This window comes from Gigantopelta aegis, chromosome 8, assembly GCF_016097555.1.
Source record: "Gigantopelta aegis isolate Gae_Host chromosome 8, Gae_host_genome, whole genome shotgun sequence".
Taxonomy (NCBI): Eukaryota; Metazoa; Mollusca; class Gastropoda; order Neomphalida; family Peltospiridae; genus Gigantopelta; species Gigantopelta aegis.
In genome coordinates this window covers 71,617,991-71,633,210 of record NC_054706.1, presented here as the reverse complement: position 1 = coordinate 71,633,210, position 15,220 = coordinate 71,617,991, and the positions used below count along the sequence as shown (strand labels likewise).

General features: G+C 36.0%; 1 protein-coding gene across 2 annotated transcripts in view; it reads left to right on the top strand.

Annotated features, from left to right (window-relative positions):
* LOC121379294 (diencephalon/mesencephalon homeobox protein 1-like) overlaps positions 1-14,998 on the top strand; it is a 67,294-nt gene extending 52,296 nt beyond the window's left edge. The window contains exons 4-9 of one of the 2 annotated variants that reach the window (XM_041507841.1): positions 111-223; positions 1,418-1,536; positions 6,199-6,374; positions 9,885-10,194; positions 10,489-10,644; positions 12,761-14,998. In XM_041507841.1, coding sequence (XP_041363775.1) covers positions 1,422-1,536; positions 6,199-6,374; positions 9,885-10,194; positions 10,489-10,644; positions 12,761-13,164 — 1,161 coding nt within the window. In that variant the 5' untranslated portion in view covers positions 111-223; positions 1,418-1,421 and the 3' untranslated portion in view covers positions 13,165-14,998. The remainder of the gene's footprint in view (positions 1-110; positions 224-1,417; positions 1,537-6,198; positions 6,375-9,884; positions 10,195-10,488; positions 10,645-12,760) is intronic. The other variant, XM_041507840.1, reaches the window with a different exon arrangement.
* Positions 14,999-15,220: the final 222 nt, after the last annotated feature.

Below are 15,220 nucleotides of genomic sequence, written 5' to 3'. Positions count from 1 at the left end.
TATAATGCTGTTGCTGTGGTGCCAATTGTTAACAAAACCATCCCTTTGACGTAAATAGTAAGCTGTTAGATGTTCTGATGTCATCGCAGAGCGTCTGTTAATTCCTTTAGGTCATGGACCTAGTTCTGAGTTTCTGGTTGACGTAAAATGCATTCTGAACTACTGCACCAGGATGACCAGAAATCCATTGGCTTTGACCAAGTGATGATTTAAGCAAGACGCTGTAAGTAACCAGTAATATAACGACAGAGAGGCTTAAAGAGACGAAACTATATTACAAGGGTCAGTGTCTTAAATAATCTCACAATTTAAACTTTTATAACCTAAGATATATATTTTTTTAATTTAAATTTTGAATTTATTCATATCAATGAATTTATACTGTTTAATAATATCGGGTTGAGAACAATAAAGTTTTATAACCTAAGATATATATTTTTTTAATTTAAATTTTGAATTTATTCATATCAATGAATTTATACTGTTTAATAATATCGGGTTGAGAACAATAATGTTTTATAACCTAAGATATATATTTTTTTAATTTAAATTTTGAATTTATTCATATCAATCAATTTATACTGTTTAATAATATCGGGTTGAGAACAATAATGTTTTATAACAATACAGAACTCTTTCTGGTATCTCTCAAAGGATTCATTTTAATGTCAATTATATAGTAAATAAATGATTTTGTTTTTAAACTTGCAGATGAAAATATTAATGTTATTCCTTAGTTTATCATATAGAGAAAATAGTTTACTAGTACAATGTCCAACTTTATGTTATGTCTATAAATTGTTTCATAATAATTTTGACGATACCATCTTTGAAATTTAAATTAAGATATTCAAATTTGCATCAATTTTACTGCTTTGTGTGACGAACGGCTGAACGTTGTGTTATTTAGATACACTGTGTTAGATGCGAGAATGATCATGTAGTTTTTACATTACATTTACTGATATTTATCAGGAACAAATCTTCTTAACATCGTTATGCAGCATGGTTGATCTTCGTCATGTGCGTAGTCTTTATTGAGCTTATCGTTCTTACGAAAACTGTTTGAAAATGGTTTTAATTTTAAATAGTTCAGTCATTCATAAGGTCTCCATATTATTAAAGTGTTCTAAGCTTGATTTTATTTTGCTTTATTTGGAGGGGCTTGGGGGGGGGGTTATAACTTTTTTCGTTTTTCTTTCTTCTTTCTTTCTTCTTTCTTAGTTTGTTTTAGTTTTGTTTTTGTTTTGTTTTTTGAGATTTTTAAGATTGCATAGCATTTCTTCATCAAGACCAGAAGGGAAATGGACAGAATGGATACGAATAAGAATTCAGTATAGCTTTCTACATATCTGAAAGTAGTCCTATTTCATTTTAAATTTTTTATTTAACACATTTTGTTAATTTGTTTTTACAGAAAAATGCAGAATTACGGAACGTTTGGCCTGCACTTTCAGCCTCCCCCTGGCATGTTTGGTATCCCCGGGGGCCAGGTGGGGCTGCACCAGCCACTGTACATGGGAGGCCAGTTTCCAGGTACAGTCTGAGATATTACATAGTATCTTGTCTAATTAACATGATACACGACATGATAAAATGACACACATCTTTCGTCTTAATTTACAAATTTAGAGTTTCTAAAGAAGTCCAAAAAGTAAAACAACATGAAGATAACTATATAAATTGCTTGTTCGATATGCTATGCAAGATTACATGCACAGTAATTATAACAAAATGGACGAAATCCACTTATATGGTTTATCTAAACCAGGTGTATATAATGAACTTATAATTGTTTAAAATAAAACACTTCCTTTTTCTCGAAGTGACATCTCGTACCATTAAGGAGTTTTGCAAAAACTCTTCAATTGTGCAAAATGTACGAAATTAATTTTCCTCGTAAAGTTTAGGTTTTTTTTTAATGTACCTGTTTCTCTTTTTTTGGTCATGTTTTGCACTTTTTAATAGCAGTTTATTGTAAACACTATTTAAAAGACAGTTTGTTATATCTGGTGTGTTTTATACTCTCTGCGTAGGCTGTTTGGTAACTATCTAGTGCAACTAATACTTGATCACTCGTTAATATGGCCACATTAACCTAGCCATCTATCGGCGGATTTGAAATAAAATGTTTCAATTGACTGACTAATTGATTAAAAAATTCATCACAGTCACTAAGGCATAACATATTCTCTGGATATCTGATGTCACTCAAAATGCTAAATATATTTTGAAAAGTAAATAATAGTTTTCTGAGTTGGTTTTTTAAAGATGATTAGTATTTTTATATCTTACTTTTTATTTTTGTATATTTTAACACCTCTTCATACAATGCATAAACATACTATTATACTAGACATTTTATTGAAAAGATGTTGTGAATGGTTATTGGATTTTGAGAATTTTTATTTCTTTGTTGAATGTTCGTTTTGAACGAAATATTTTATTACATTTTCCATTACAAATAATATAATCATACTTATACTCTTGAAATAATTTATCTTTCCATATTGTACCATTAATATCAGTGACTGTATGAGTGTCTTATCGATTTTCGTCATGGAACATTCTCACCAAAATGTGGGTACGTTTCAAAAAGGTATATTTTCATCCGCACATTTCGCCTCTAAGAGAAAACACTGCAATGTATATTTTACCCGCACATATTATTATTTATTTTTTTTGTCTTTAAGAAAAAACAATGCAATGGACATTTTAACAGAACTGATGACAAAAGTGTTAGTGTTAATTTCCCCGAAATGTGTAGTATTTCATAAACTAGTTGAATGTCTCTCTGTTTAATTAACCATAGACAATGTTAATGCTGTGTTTCATAGGGTGAATGCAATTCATTATTTTTTCTTCATAAAATGTTAAATGCAATAACGAAATTGAATTCAAAATGATAACGTTAGCAGCAAACTCACGAAAATAAGAACAGTAGTAATCTTTACAGGTGTCTAGAAAAGTTAAAGGAAAATGAAAGTACACTAACAATGCAATTACATTACTGGTAAGAAGAGATTATCTGAAAGAAATATATTTTAAGTAACGATATAAAATTGCGCTAACATTGACTTATCGTGTATTTTAGCTTATTTAAATATAAACTATTTGTTCTTTTGTTACTACTTTTATTGCCTTTGTTAAAAATATAATGTTTGTTGTTTCCAACACCTTTAACAAAACACAAAAGAAATATCATTGGTTTTGAACATTTAATTAGTAAAAATTTCTCTTCCAACTATTGTCTTCTTTTTTTCTTTTAAAAATCTTTAGCAATTAATTATTATTCGAAATACTACTTTTAAAAAAGATTTTATTGATTTCATCATCCTTTTATTTTATTTCGATCTTCTTTTTTAACAATAAGCTATCTACTTAAAGAGTTTTAAACTTTTGAATACATATAACTTAAAACAAGAGTTTTGAAAACTGCACACCACCCACAAATAATAAAATGTTACTACTAATACACGATGAAGCATTCCTTCCGTCTAGATTTCCTTTGTTTGTTTCTTCGTTTGTTTGTTTCCTTTCTGTGTCTTCTTATTCTTTGTTTCTGTGTTGCTTCTTTCCATTCATTGTATATATCATGCATACATGTATAAATGAAATAGAAAGTCGAAAATAATTAAATTTTTGTTGATGTAATATTTTTGTAATGACTGTTTGTAGTATTTGTTGATTAAACCGTTTTTAATTTAATAAAACTTATAAATAATAACTCAAATGCATTATTTAGTTTTAACACATATTTGTTTGTTATGCAGTTGCGTTCTGTATACACACGAAATACCCACAGTGGTTGTATTAGTTCGTAAACGCGAATTCAGATATTTTGTCTTAATGTTTATGTCAGTTTTATAAACAAGTTAATCCAATCGTTGTATTTGCATAATGTTACAATAATCTTCTTGTTATTAGTAATAATTATGTTAATAAATCTATTTATAATTATTTCTAGCCCGATCGCAGTTGTAAGGTTGATGGCATTTTCAACTTTGTATATAAAAATGTAATTTTGTACTGAAAATATATGAAGCATACATTATTTAAATTTAAAATCTGATTAACTAATTAAAATATGATGTATGCATTTATTACTTAAAACCAATGTAATGCCAATTTAATGATTAATGATGTAATGAAAAAAACATATATACTACCGACACAAAATAAGGGAACGGGTGAAATGATAGTGAATGTTTTATTTCGATTAACGTCTGGAAAACCAATTTGGGGCGTGTATATCAATATCTGGTGTGTCCACCATTTTGGGCGATGCATGCTCGACACCTTGATGGCATAATGTTGATTAATGTACGTATGGTTGCTCTGGGTATTGCCCGCCATTCATTCTGAAGGGCTACCGCAAGCTGGGCCACGTTGGCGGGTGCTGGGTCCCTGGCGTACACTCTCCGCCCGAGAATGTCCCACAGGTACTCTATAGGGGACATATCGGGGGACTTAGCGGGCCAGTCGATTGTCGGTATGCCTTGTTGTCGTAGGTAATCGGTGACTATCCGAGCGCGATGTGGTTTGGCATTGTCGTCTTGAAATTCAACATTTCTCCCAATATTTCTCGCCACTGGAACAACGACAGGACGCAAAATTTGGTCCAGATATCTCTGGCCAGTTCGCCTGTCATGTGTGATCCCTCCACACACCATGACAGTACCACCCCCATACCGATCATGGTCTAGAATTGTAGCCCGGGCATATCTCTCGCCGCTACGTCGCCAACAGCGTTTTCTGCCATCTGTGAATCTAAGGCAGAACCTCGATTCGTCTGTAAACATGGTGTAACGCCATTGTCGCACAGCCCGTCCCTGGTGTTGCCTAGCCCACCGTAATCGTTGCCGCCTATGGTGAGCTGTTAGGGTCACACCCTTCAGAGGACGCCTCGCTTTCAGGCGGGCTTTGTAGAGTCTGTTCTTGACGGTCGATGTTGAAATTCGCCTTCCTGTTATTGTACGGAATTCACTGTTGAAAGCAGTAGCTGATTTGAATCTATTGCGTAGAGCAATTAATGTTATGGTACGATTTTGTCGAGGTGTCGTCTTTTTAGGCCTGCCACGCCCAGGTCTCGTTGCAAACCCGCTAGTTTGACGGTACTTATCCCACACTCTAGAAATTACACTTTTTGATTTACCAAACATTCGGGCAACTTGGCATATTGACGTACCTCCCTCTATCGTACCGACAATTCGCCATTTCGTCTCTTCATTAAGGTATTGTCTTCGGACCATTTTCACGCATGTGATTACCTCACTTGCATCGGTGATTGTGAGTTCCACGATAAGCACAACACGTGATCTTCTGTGTGCACGTGCACCACATGCTGTTCATGCATGGTGTGAAATTTCATTTTGATCAGATGAAGCGTTCAGATGCAACGCCACTGTATTGTAACAGTGCATGTCAACGATAGTTACATTCACATCAGTCGTTCCCTTATTTTTTGTTGGTAGTATATATATTAGAAAAATAAAACCCGAGCTGATAAAACATTTCAGCTATGTGTATTTTACGTACGTGCTTTAATTTACTATCACTGGCTCATAAAGTAATCTGTCTTTAAATATTACCATGCTTAATAGGTTCGTTATGTGGTCATTTTGGAAGGTGTTGACTATACCATATTTTTATGTGCTAACAAAAAACATCAGTGTTGTATAATTATGTTGTCTGGGCCGGATACAGCTTAGTTGTAGAGCGTTTGCTTGATGATTTTTGTCGGTGGGAGTAGCGAATGTGGCGGTTGTGGTTTTCCTCTCGCAATATCTCTCTTACTAGCTGTAACTCTATCCTCCACCACCCCGTCGTCTCTCTCACATACTGTCTCTGTTTCTGTCTCTCCCCTTAGTCCATATGTCACTGTCTCTCAAACTGTGTCTAACTGTCTCCGTCTCTCTTTGTATTTCTCTTCCCCTCACTCCAGTTATGTTTGTTCTTTCTCTCTTTCCATCTCATGGTCTCTCTCTCTCTCTCTCTCTCTCTCTCTCTCTCTCTCTCTCTCTCTCTCTCTCTCTCTCTCTCTCTCTCTCTCTCTCTCTCTCTCTCTCTCTCTCTCTCTGTGTTTGTGTGTGTCTCGACCAAGTCTAAAAATAATCAAATAGCCGTAGTTTAACATTTGTTGAAGTTAATCGTATATTACTTTTTATATATCTCTAATTACGTTGTGCCTATTTTTAGATATTATTCTGGAAGCGAGATATGGCGTACACCGGAAGCAGCGAAGAAGCAGAACGGCGTTCACCAATCAGCAGTTGGCTGCGCTGGAGAAAACATTTTCCAAAACTCATTACCCGGATGTGGTCATGAGAGAACGACTCGCCATGATGACCAACTTACCGGAAGCAAGGATACAGGTCCGTGTTATATTAATATAGTTTTTAAAAATTATCTTAGAATATGTAAATCTGTAAATTTAATGCATTTTTATCATCTTAATGATAACATTTTCAATAGTTCAAAATGATTTATTTCCTGTAATAATTTCATACGTAACAAATTATTTTTTTCTAACTTCCAAACAAAATTTAAAAACAAATTGTTCAAAAGCAACCCAGAATATGGTTCATATTTCAAAATTATTAAATATGTGTTATTACCAAGGTCTACAAAATGAGTCTATATTAATGGATAAAATCTCGATATGGCCCCATTCATACGCCCATTTGCACAAGACAACTTGCACACGTGTAAGAAAAAGTAAACATTTGTTTTGTTTAACGACTTATAAATCATCGGCTGTTGGATGTCAAACATTTAATCATTTTGACATATATTCTTAGAGAGGAAACCCGCTACATTTTTACATTATTAGCACCATCTCACAGACAGGACAACCCATACCATGGCTTTTGGTGTAAAAATGTATTCTGCATAGTGACCTTTAGCCCTATCCTGTTTACATAATTATAGGGTATAGCAGTGCTATGGGACACTCGAACCGGCCTCGGTAGTGTAGTGGTCAAGCCATCAGACTCACGGCTAGTAGGTACTGGGTTCACACCCCTGTACCGGTTACCATCCAGAGCGGGCTTAACGACTCAAAGAGTAGGTGTAAGGACACTACACCCTCTTCTCTCTCGCTAACCACTGACAACTAACTAGTAACCCACTTTCCTGGATAGACAGCCCGGATAACTGAGGTGTGTGCCCAGGACGGCGTGCCTGAACCTTAATTGGATATAAGCATAAAGATAAGTTTAAATGAAATGACAAAAAGGACACTGGAACTGCTTTTCATTCCAATTAACATATTAACGTCAGCAGTGAATATGTTATTAAATATATATTTCGTACCGCTTAACACTCCATTCCAAGTGTATGAGCCATCTTTGACATGGCTCAGCCTTTCTTTAAATTTAAAATCTTTAGACGAGCGACATTGTCTTCCCATAGGAACCAAACATGACTACACCACCTGTCAATAGGTTGTGTTTTACCTGAGCCAATACCGAAGGGAAAGGTCTAAAAACAACATTGATTTTTCAATTAGACACCAGCCCTGCATCAAACACAAGGCCGTGCCTAGCAGTGGTGGCCATCACTTCCGAAACACAAACCTGGCATTGCCATTGATTTTCAATTAGAATCATGTTGGTACGCACTGCCTTCTGTTGAACCGGAAATCTCGAAACACTCGAAAAAAATTAAAGGAAAAAAGAAAGAAAAAAAAGCTTTGTATAAAGATGTCTATATATTTTATTTGCATGAAGGAATACTGGAGTATTCAGGGTCGGATCTACTGAAGTAAAATTGGTGTTAGCCCCCCCCCCCCCCCCCCCCCCCCCCCCCCGCTCTCCTTAAGATGACAGGTTTATTTGTTCCCCGAGTTAATCTTAATTAAAGCACTGACATTTTCGACTTTGTTTTTTAATGTAGAGCTTTTGTATTTCGCGTTATTACAGAACTGCTTTAGTCTGTTAGGATGAAATAGCCTTTCGCTGACATTGCATGTGTTAGGAATGCAATCGGCGGGATTTAGTTCAGACGGTTGATCTCTCGCCTGCGGTACGTGCGTCTCAGGATCGAACCACCTCAGTGGATTCATTCAACTGATTGCCGTTTTTCTCGTTCCAACCAGTCCACCACAACTGGTCAAAGGCCATGGTATGTTGTGCTTTCCTGTCTCTGGGAAAGTGCATATAAAAGATCCCTTGCTACCAATAGAAAATGAAGCAGGTTTCCTCCGATGATGTGACGGTACATGCTCTTAATTTTGTTTTCGCCTGTGGCGATATTAATTGTTTTAGAAGGCCGTGTGCAGTTCCAATTGCACTTAGCCAGGTGGGCAACTTGTTACGTAATACTTCTGCGCGACGGTCCTCGAGCTGTACGCCTAATACACACCCAGAGCAGGTGTGGAGGCCATGTGGCTAGTAGATACGTAATATCTCCGGTAGTGCTGTTTATGGCCAGGGGATTGCTCGCGGGATGGCGACAGCCAGACTGATGATCAGAGAGAAACATACCGACTCTGGGAGAGGTGGAATATCAGATGATAGGTGAGGTACCGCGTTGTACCCCCAGGCAATATTCGCTGTCTCTGAGAGTTTTGAATAAATAGCTAAGGTTTAGAGATATCTGCGAGAACCATAGGAAGGTATCCCGGGGGAACGTTGTCCGTCCGGACTGGTAATTATATATCATTTCTGCTCTGTTGTATAACCTTGATGTGACTGATGTGACTTTAAATATTTTAATACTGTATTATACCAATATTATTTAGACAGTGTCTTCGGTCATCTGACGAAGTAAATCGTAGTCTTACTGTTCTATATTTATACGAGTATTTGGTAATATAAAGCTTAGCCAGTCATCCTAGAAGACCTAGGTAAACTGTAGGTTATTGTCTTTATTGTGATAGGTATCAGTATTAATTCTGTGTTACAAGGTTACTGAATGAGTAGTTAGGGTTAATTAAAAATTAACCAGTTAGGAATAGAGCTGTAATTCTTTTATTAATCAAGTTCCCCTGGAAGCGTTTCTCAATTATCACACGTGTGGGTGTTGTGTCACGGTGAAGTGATTAGCATATTGTGTAAACTAGACACCTAGAGATTAACTAATCAAGTGATCAGTTCTGAGTTGTTATTATTGTTGTTATTAATTAACTACTGCGGCAGTACATTTGTCAGCGTAGGTTATTACAGATTCCAAAGTGTATTGTGTTTTGTTGTGTTTTCTAGTGAACTAAACGTGCTATAATAATATATACTTTATATAAGATCGTATCTCTGATCATACCTAGACGAGCCAAAGCGGTTTTGAACTGCCCGTTACAGAGAGATCTAATAGATATACAGTTAGGAGAGATATTTGGACAATCGTGTTTTATTCAGTTACGGGTATTATAGAATCCCCGACAGATGACTACGAGTCAGAATTGCAAACTGTTTGACATCCAATAGCTGATGATTAATTAATCAATCAATCAATGTGCTCTAATGGTGTAGTTAAACAAAACAAACTTTAGGAATGCAAATGTTTGGTTTTCTAATTACTACCCGCCTTCAGAAATCTTAGACCTTTCATCGAGTACATTTATAATCATTTATCGTTCATAACGCGAGTATACTCTGAGTATCTTTCTATATTTAATTAAAACAGCAAAACCGTCAGCATGTTTAAAATTATGGCAATAATGATTTATACAAAACAGAGTCCAATGGAAGTTCGGTGAAACAGTGACTACTACGATATAATGCAAGACAAAATAATTTCCATGAATATCAGAGTCTATCATGGTTATTGTTGATATATTAAAATACAACTCATTAAATAAGAAAAACTATACCAGAAATACATTTACTAAACATCTTTTTAAATACGTTTATTCGTATAAGCTATTCATTCCTTTTATCTTTTAGGTCTGGTTTAAAAACAGGAGAGCAAAATTCCGAAAAAAGCAGAGAGCAGTGAAGCCAAAAACTGGAGGAGATAGTTCCACTTCCGGTACTGCTGACCCAGCCAATGGCGAAAAGGGAGACGAAAACACTAGTGACGTCAAAGGCCATTTGCATTCAGCCAATGAAAACGAAGATGACAGTGACGAGAATGACGCCAATGAGGACCTGTCTTTCTCGGTTGACGTAGAATCTGTGGATGGGAAGGTAGAACGTGACGTCACAAACCACGAAGGTCTGTCGGACAAGCTACAGACGAACTCGCCAACAAATGGTAAAACCCCCAATACAATTCAGTTAGTTCATGAGAGAGAGAGAGAGAGAGAGAGAGAGAGAGAGAGAGAGAGAGAGAGAGAGAGAGAGGGGGGGGGGGGGAAGAATCTTACGACCCTGACCTCAGACCTCAGACTAGCTACATTCCCCCCTTCTTTATGTAAAATAGATAGACATAGCTATCTATAAAAGAACCCTGACAACGTTTAAGTAATGCAAATTGTAAATAGTGTATCTTTTTATAGTGCTAATACTTATTATAGTATAAATAAATAAGAATTTTTGTTTTATGCAGATCAACCCAGCGCCATGAGCTCATCTGACGAGTCACGTGACCCGTGCAGGACAGACGAGCCTCTGTTTAAAGACAGCCTGGAGAGACCGGGCTCGTTGTCTCCCTTAGACCAGAGGTCACTCGATCAGGAGTTGCAGGCGTTAACTCAGACAAAAGGTAAACATTAGATATAAATGTGGAAACTGTCACTGTTACCACTCTGCTGATGTTACTACTATCACTATTACTTGAAAACTACTACCAACTACAACTACTCTCACCAGTTACAACTAAACATATTACCACCACCACCACCACCACCACTACCACTACCACTACCACTACCACTACCACTACCACTACTACTACTACTACTACTACAACAACTACTACTACTACTACCACTACTACTACTAGCTACTTCTACTACTATACTACCACCACTACTACTACTTCTACTACACTAGCAATAACAAATTTCATTAATGGTTGATACATTTAGTCCATGCATACCTCAGTAAATAACCAACCCACTTCTACCCTACAACCGTACCTCCAGAATTCATAAGTCTTTCAGAGTATACCAATACTGTTACAGAGTTTTATGTGGCAGAATCCGTTTAATACTGAAGCTTAAGGAAGATCCATTGTCATTGGTTCACTTTAGAACCAACTAATGTTAACCAATCATTAAAGAGCTTTCAAATGGATACAAAAATTCTCAAATTGCAGACGAGTCTTTAGATCCTGAAATAGTATCATCACACGGAAGGGGAACATTTATTATTCGAACTTCGATAACCAGTCAACATTTTAAATGTTTAATACTATTAAACAGTGAACAAAACCCCATGTCGTCTGCACATTAATGACATCACTGGCCGCTCCCTTCCAACTGGTTAGACAATATCTTACAATATACTTTGCATGTAATACTTAGAAGGCTGTGGTCCATCTCTTACATTTTGTGTCGTATGTCCCATGACTAACTATGTGAGTAACACGCATTAACACCTGAAACTTACCTGGAAAGTAGGGGATCAATTAAGGAGACACGATCGTCTCTAATTACTCTGTCTTAGCTCGCTACAATCCTCTTATCTCTGTCCCTCGGAAGGATTTTGGTTAGCGGGAGAGAATACAGTCCACGGGTTACACGCCATCTTTGTTAGCGAATCGCTCTCCGCCTGTCGCTGAAGTAATAATCTTTAGCTTGAAGCAGATTAAACGGAGAAATTATCTTCCGGTGAACTGTGCTGGGCTGGGCAGTGTTACGTTAACACCGAAAATAGTCCACAAATACCATATTTGGTTTTCTTAACCTTGTGATTATTTAGCTAACCGAAATCTCTTTAATACGATTACTGCTACAGTAGCCTGCATCTGTGATGTAACTGTTTGAGCGTGTATAACACAATGTTAACATTGTCTAGCACTTTAACATTACAATGTAGAAAAGGATAATTGATGTTTTTCGTAAATATGACTCAAGATTAATATTTCATTGAGTGAAGTTTGCAAACATGTCATTATTATTACGCAATATGCAGCAGGCAGGCAGATAGGCAGATATATGCTATGCCATAATATGGTATAATGTACTATACTATACTATACTATACTATACTATACTATACTATACTATACTATACTATACTATACTATACTATACTATACTATGGTATATGATATGGTATGGTATGGTTTATGATATGATACGATACGATACGATACGATACAATACGATACGATACGATACGATACTATATGATATGTACTGTGCTGTGCTGTGCTGTGCTGTGCTGTGATATATGATATGATATGATATGATATGATATGATATGATATGATATGAAATTTGATATGATATATAGTATGATATGATACGACACGATACGATATTTATGATATATATGATATACGACAAGACATGATACGATTGGCATATGATGCAACATATGATACAAGATATCATACCAGATACGATATGATATTACATAATTGATAAACATTTTTAAATTCACTTCCCTCGACTCACTTTGTTTCTTCATCCTCTATATTCAACTGTTTGTTTGTGTATTTATTAGTTTATCTATTTGTGTATTTGTTTGTTTAATTGGCTGATTGTGTATTTGTTTGCTTGTTTGTTTGTTTATTCAATTATTCATTCATTCATTTATTTGTTTGTGTAGTTGTTTGTTTATTCAATTATTCATCCATTCATTTAATTATTTTTGTAGTTGTTTATTCATTCATTCATTCATTCATTCATTCATTCATGTTTTACCAACAGGCTCCGAAAACGGTTTGAACCGGTCTTCGTTCCCGTACCAGTATCCTCTCCCGCAGTTCGGTCTGCTGAACCTCCAGCACCAGGCCCTGGCCAGCGCCATGCTCCACAAACAGATCCAGATGCACTCTGGGATACCACAGATGCCCGTGTTTCATTTCCCGCCGAACGGGACGAATGCGCTGAACGGCTGGCCGCCCTCGTTTTACTCACACCCCTCACTTCCGGACATCCCACCTCCACAGACGTCCCGTGCAGACAACATACGGGTACCACCGCCAGCGCATGCGCCTTTGAACAGTTCCGCCAACCCGTCCAAGGACGCCATTTTGACCTCTAGTATAGAGAGCCTGCGATTTAGAGCACGACAACATATTGCGTCACAGGGCATATTCCAGGATATTTGACGACAATGTGGCAAGCGTTACAAGGAATTTGAACGGTTATTAACGGTTACTTTGAGGGTATAAAATTGTTTGTGTTGTCATCTAGATTTGGAGACCAGTATGGCAGTTATATATTTCTTAAGTGCTTCCTGTGTTGTTGTTTTGTGTACACTGAGTTTGTTTTAGTCTTAATTGTTAATTTTATTCACACCTTCCATGCCTATATTCATTGTTGTAGTATTATGAGCGTCATAACGTATACCTTTTGAAAGTGTGCAATACTGTATGTATACTTATGGTATGCCATTGGTACAATACTTTCTAAAGTTCATTCCGTTTGGGTGCTGATTGAGATAGACGGCTTAATGCAAATGTGTTGATGTCTTTTGTTTTGGTTTTCGTTAATTTTATTTTCATTTAATTTGTTTGGGTTTTATTAGCAGTAACAGTGACAAAAACATAGTCTGGCAAATGTTTTTGAATGTTGTGTACATGTTAAAACCTCATCGCATACCATCAGTAACTAGGTCTACTCCAAAAACAGTCTCATTAATTTAATGACTATGAAAATCAAGTCTTTTGTTTTAATTTACCAATTCAATTTAGACTGGTCGCAGGTTGTCACTGTTGCAATATATCGCATTTGTTAACGTCTATTCGTGTGCTGCGCATCAAGTGTATAAAATCAGTCTAAAACATTTGTTAGAATAATACGTCTGCGTTCGCGTGAAATATTATGCCCTGTAATAGCGACCCGTTTACGTTTTATTCCTACTGGCGGATTAATTAGAAGCAATCACCACACAAAAGTGCGAGGCATACCCTTAACACTAAGGTGTAGTTATACTAATTACACTACTTTAAGTAATTAGGGCTTCCTGGTCGACCCACCTTGCGCTTAGCTTCAGGTTATGTAGTAGCTGTGAAAACAACTATACTGACTTCTTTTAACATGAAAGATGAAGCCCAAACAATATAATAACAATACAACTGTGGTTTTTATGTGATGTGGACTTTTGCCCGACGCATTAATAAAAATATGCATTTTTGTTCACTCATGTATGGACGCAATAATATCATGACGTATTAATTACATGATTTACAGTAATTACAAAACAATGTGCACCAAATTCGATTTTCAAAGATAGCTTTTCTGGTGTTACTTTGATATTTTGTATTTAAGCGTTTAAGGGTTTATGAATCAGATAGTTTTGTTTTGATTTTGATAATCGCTCTGTCGTCATTTATACCTTAATTCTGTGTTCCCCGTGATATTGTTCTCACTACGGATTTGTTCAAATATCTCTAGAACTGTCTTGTGTTGTATAGATGTATGATTTTAAATACAATCATACTAGTAGCTTTTGTTTCTTCTTTTCTTTTCTTTCTTTCGTCTTTTCTTTTTGTTTTTGTTTTTGTTTTGTTGGTTTATTGTTGGTTTAGGTTTAATTCAAATTACTGCACCTCTATTCAGATTGCAGTTCAGTTTCAGTTTGCATTCTAAAAAGACAAATATCATTAACGCAAATATTATCAGCACTAGGCTATAAAGGAGCGTTTGTTTTTACTGCATGTGTTCTTGTAGCGCAGGGTTCGATATTCATGCTGGTCCGACAGTCCGGCACAAGTGAAACCTTAGTCAAAGCCTCACACGTGATTCCAAAATATGCCTTCTCATTTGGAAAAACGAGTTAAAAATGGTAATACATTTTCCATTCCATTTTTTTTTATCGTTCACTATCATATATTATTTGATTTTTTGTCAAGTGTAAACTATGTAAATTCCGGTTTACATCAATATTATGCAAGACGGATGTCATGCGCAGTTTTGACTGAGAATAAATTATTGTTATCATTTCTTGTGTTTGTGTTTATTTTAAGGTTTTGACTGGCTTTGGGGCTAATTTAAGTTTTTAAGATAAAATATCCTCCAGTCCCCTACATACAGTATATACCTTATAAAGTTAAAGTGAAAGTTTGTTTTGTTTAATAACACCACTCCAGCACGCTAATTTATTAATCATCTGCTATTGAATGTCAAACACTTGGTAATTTTGACATATTATAGTCTTGGAGA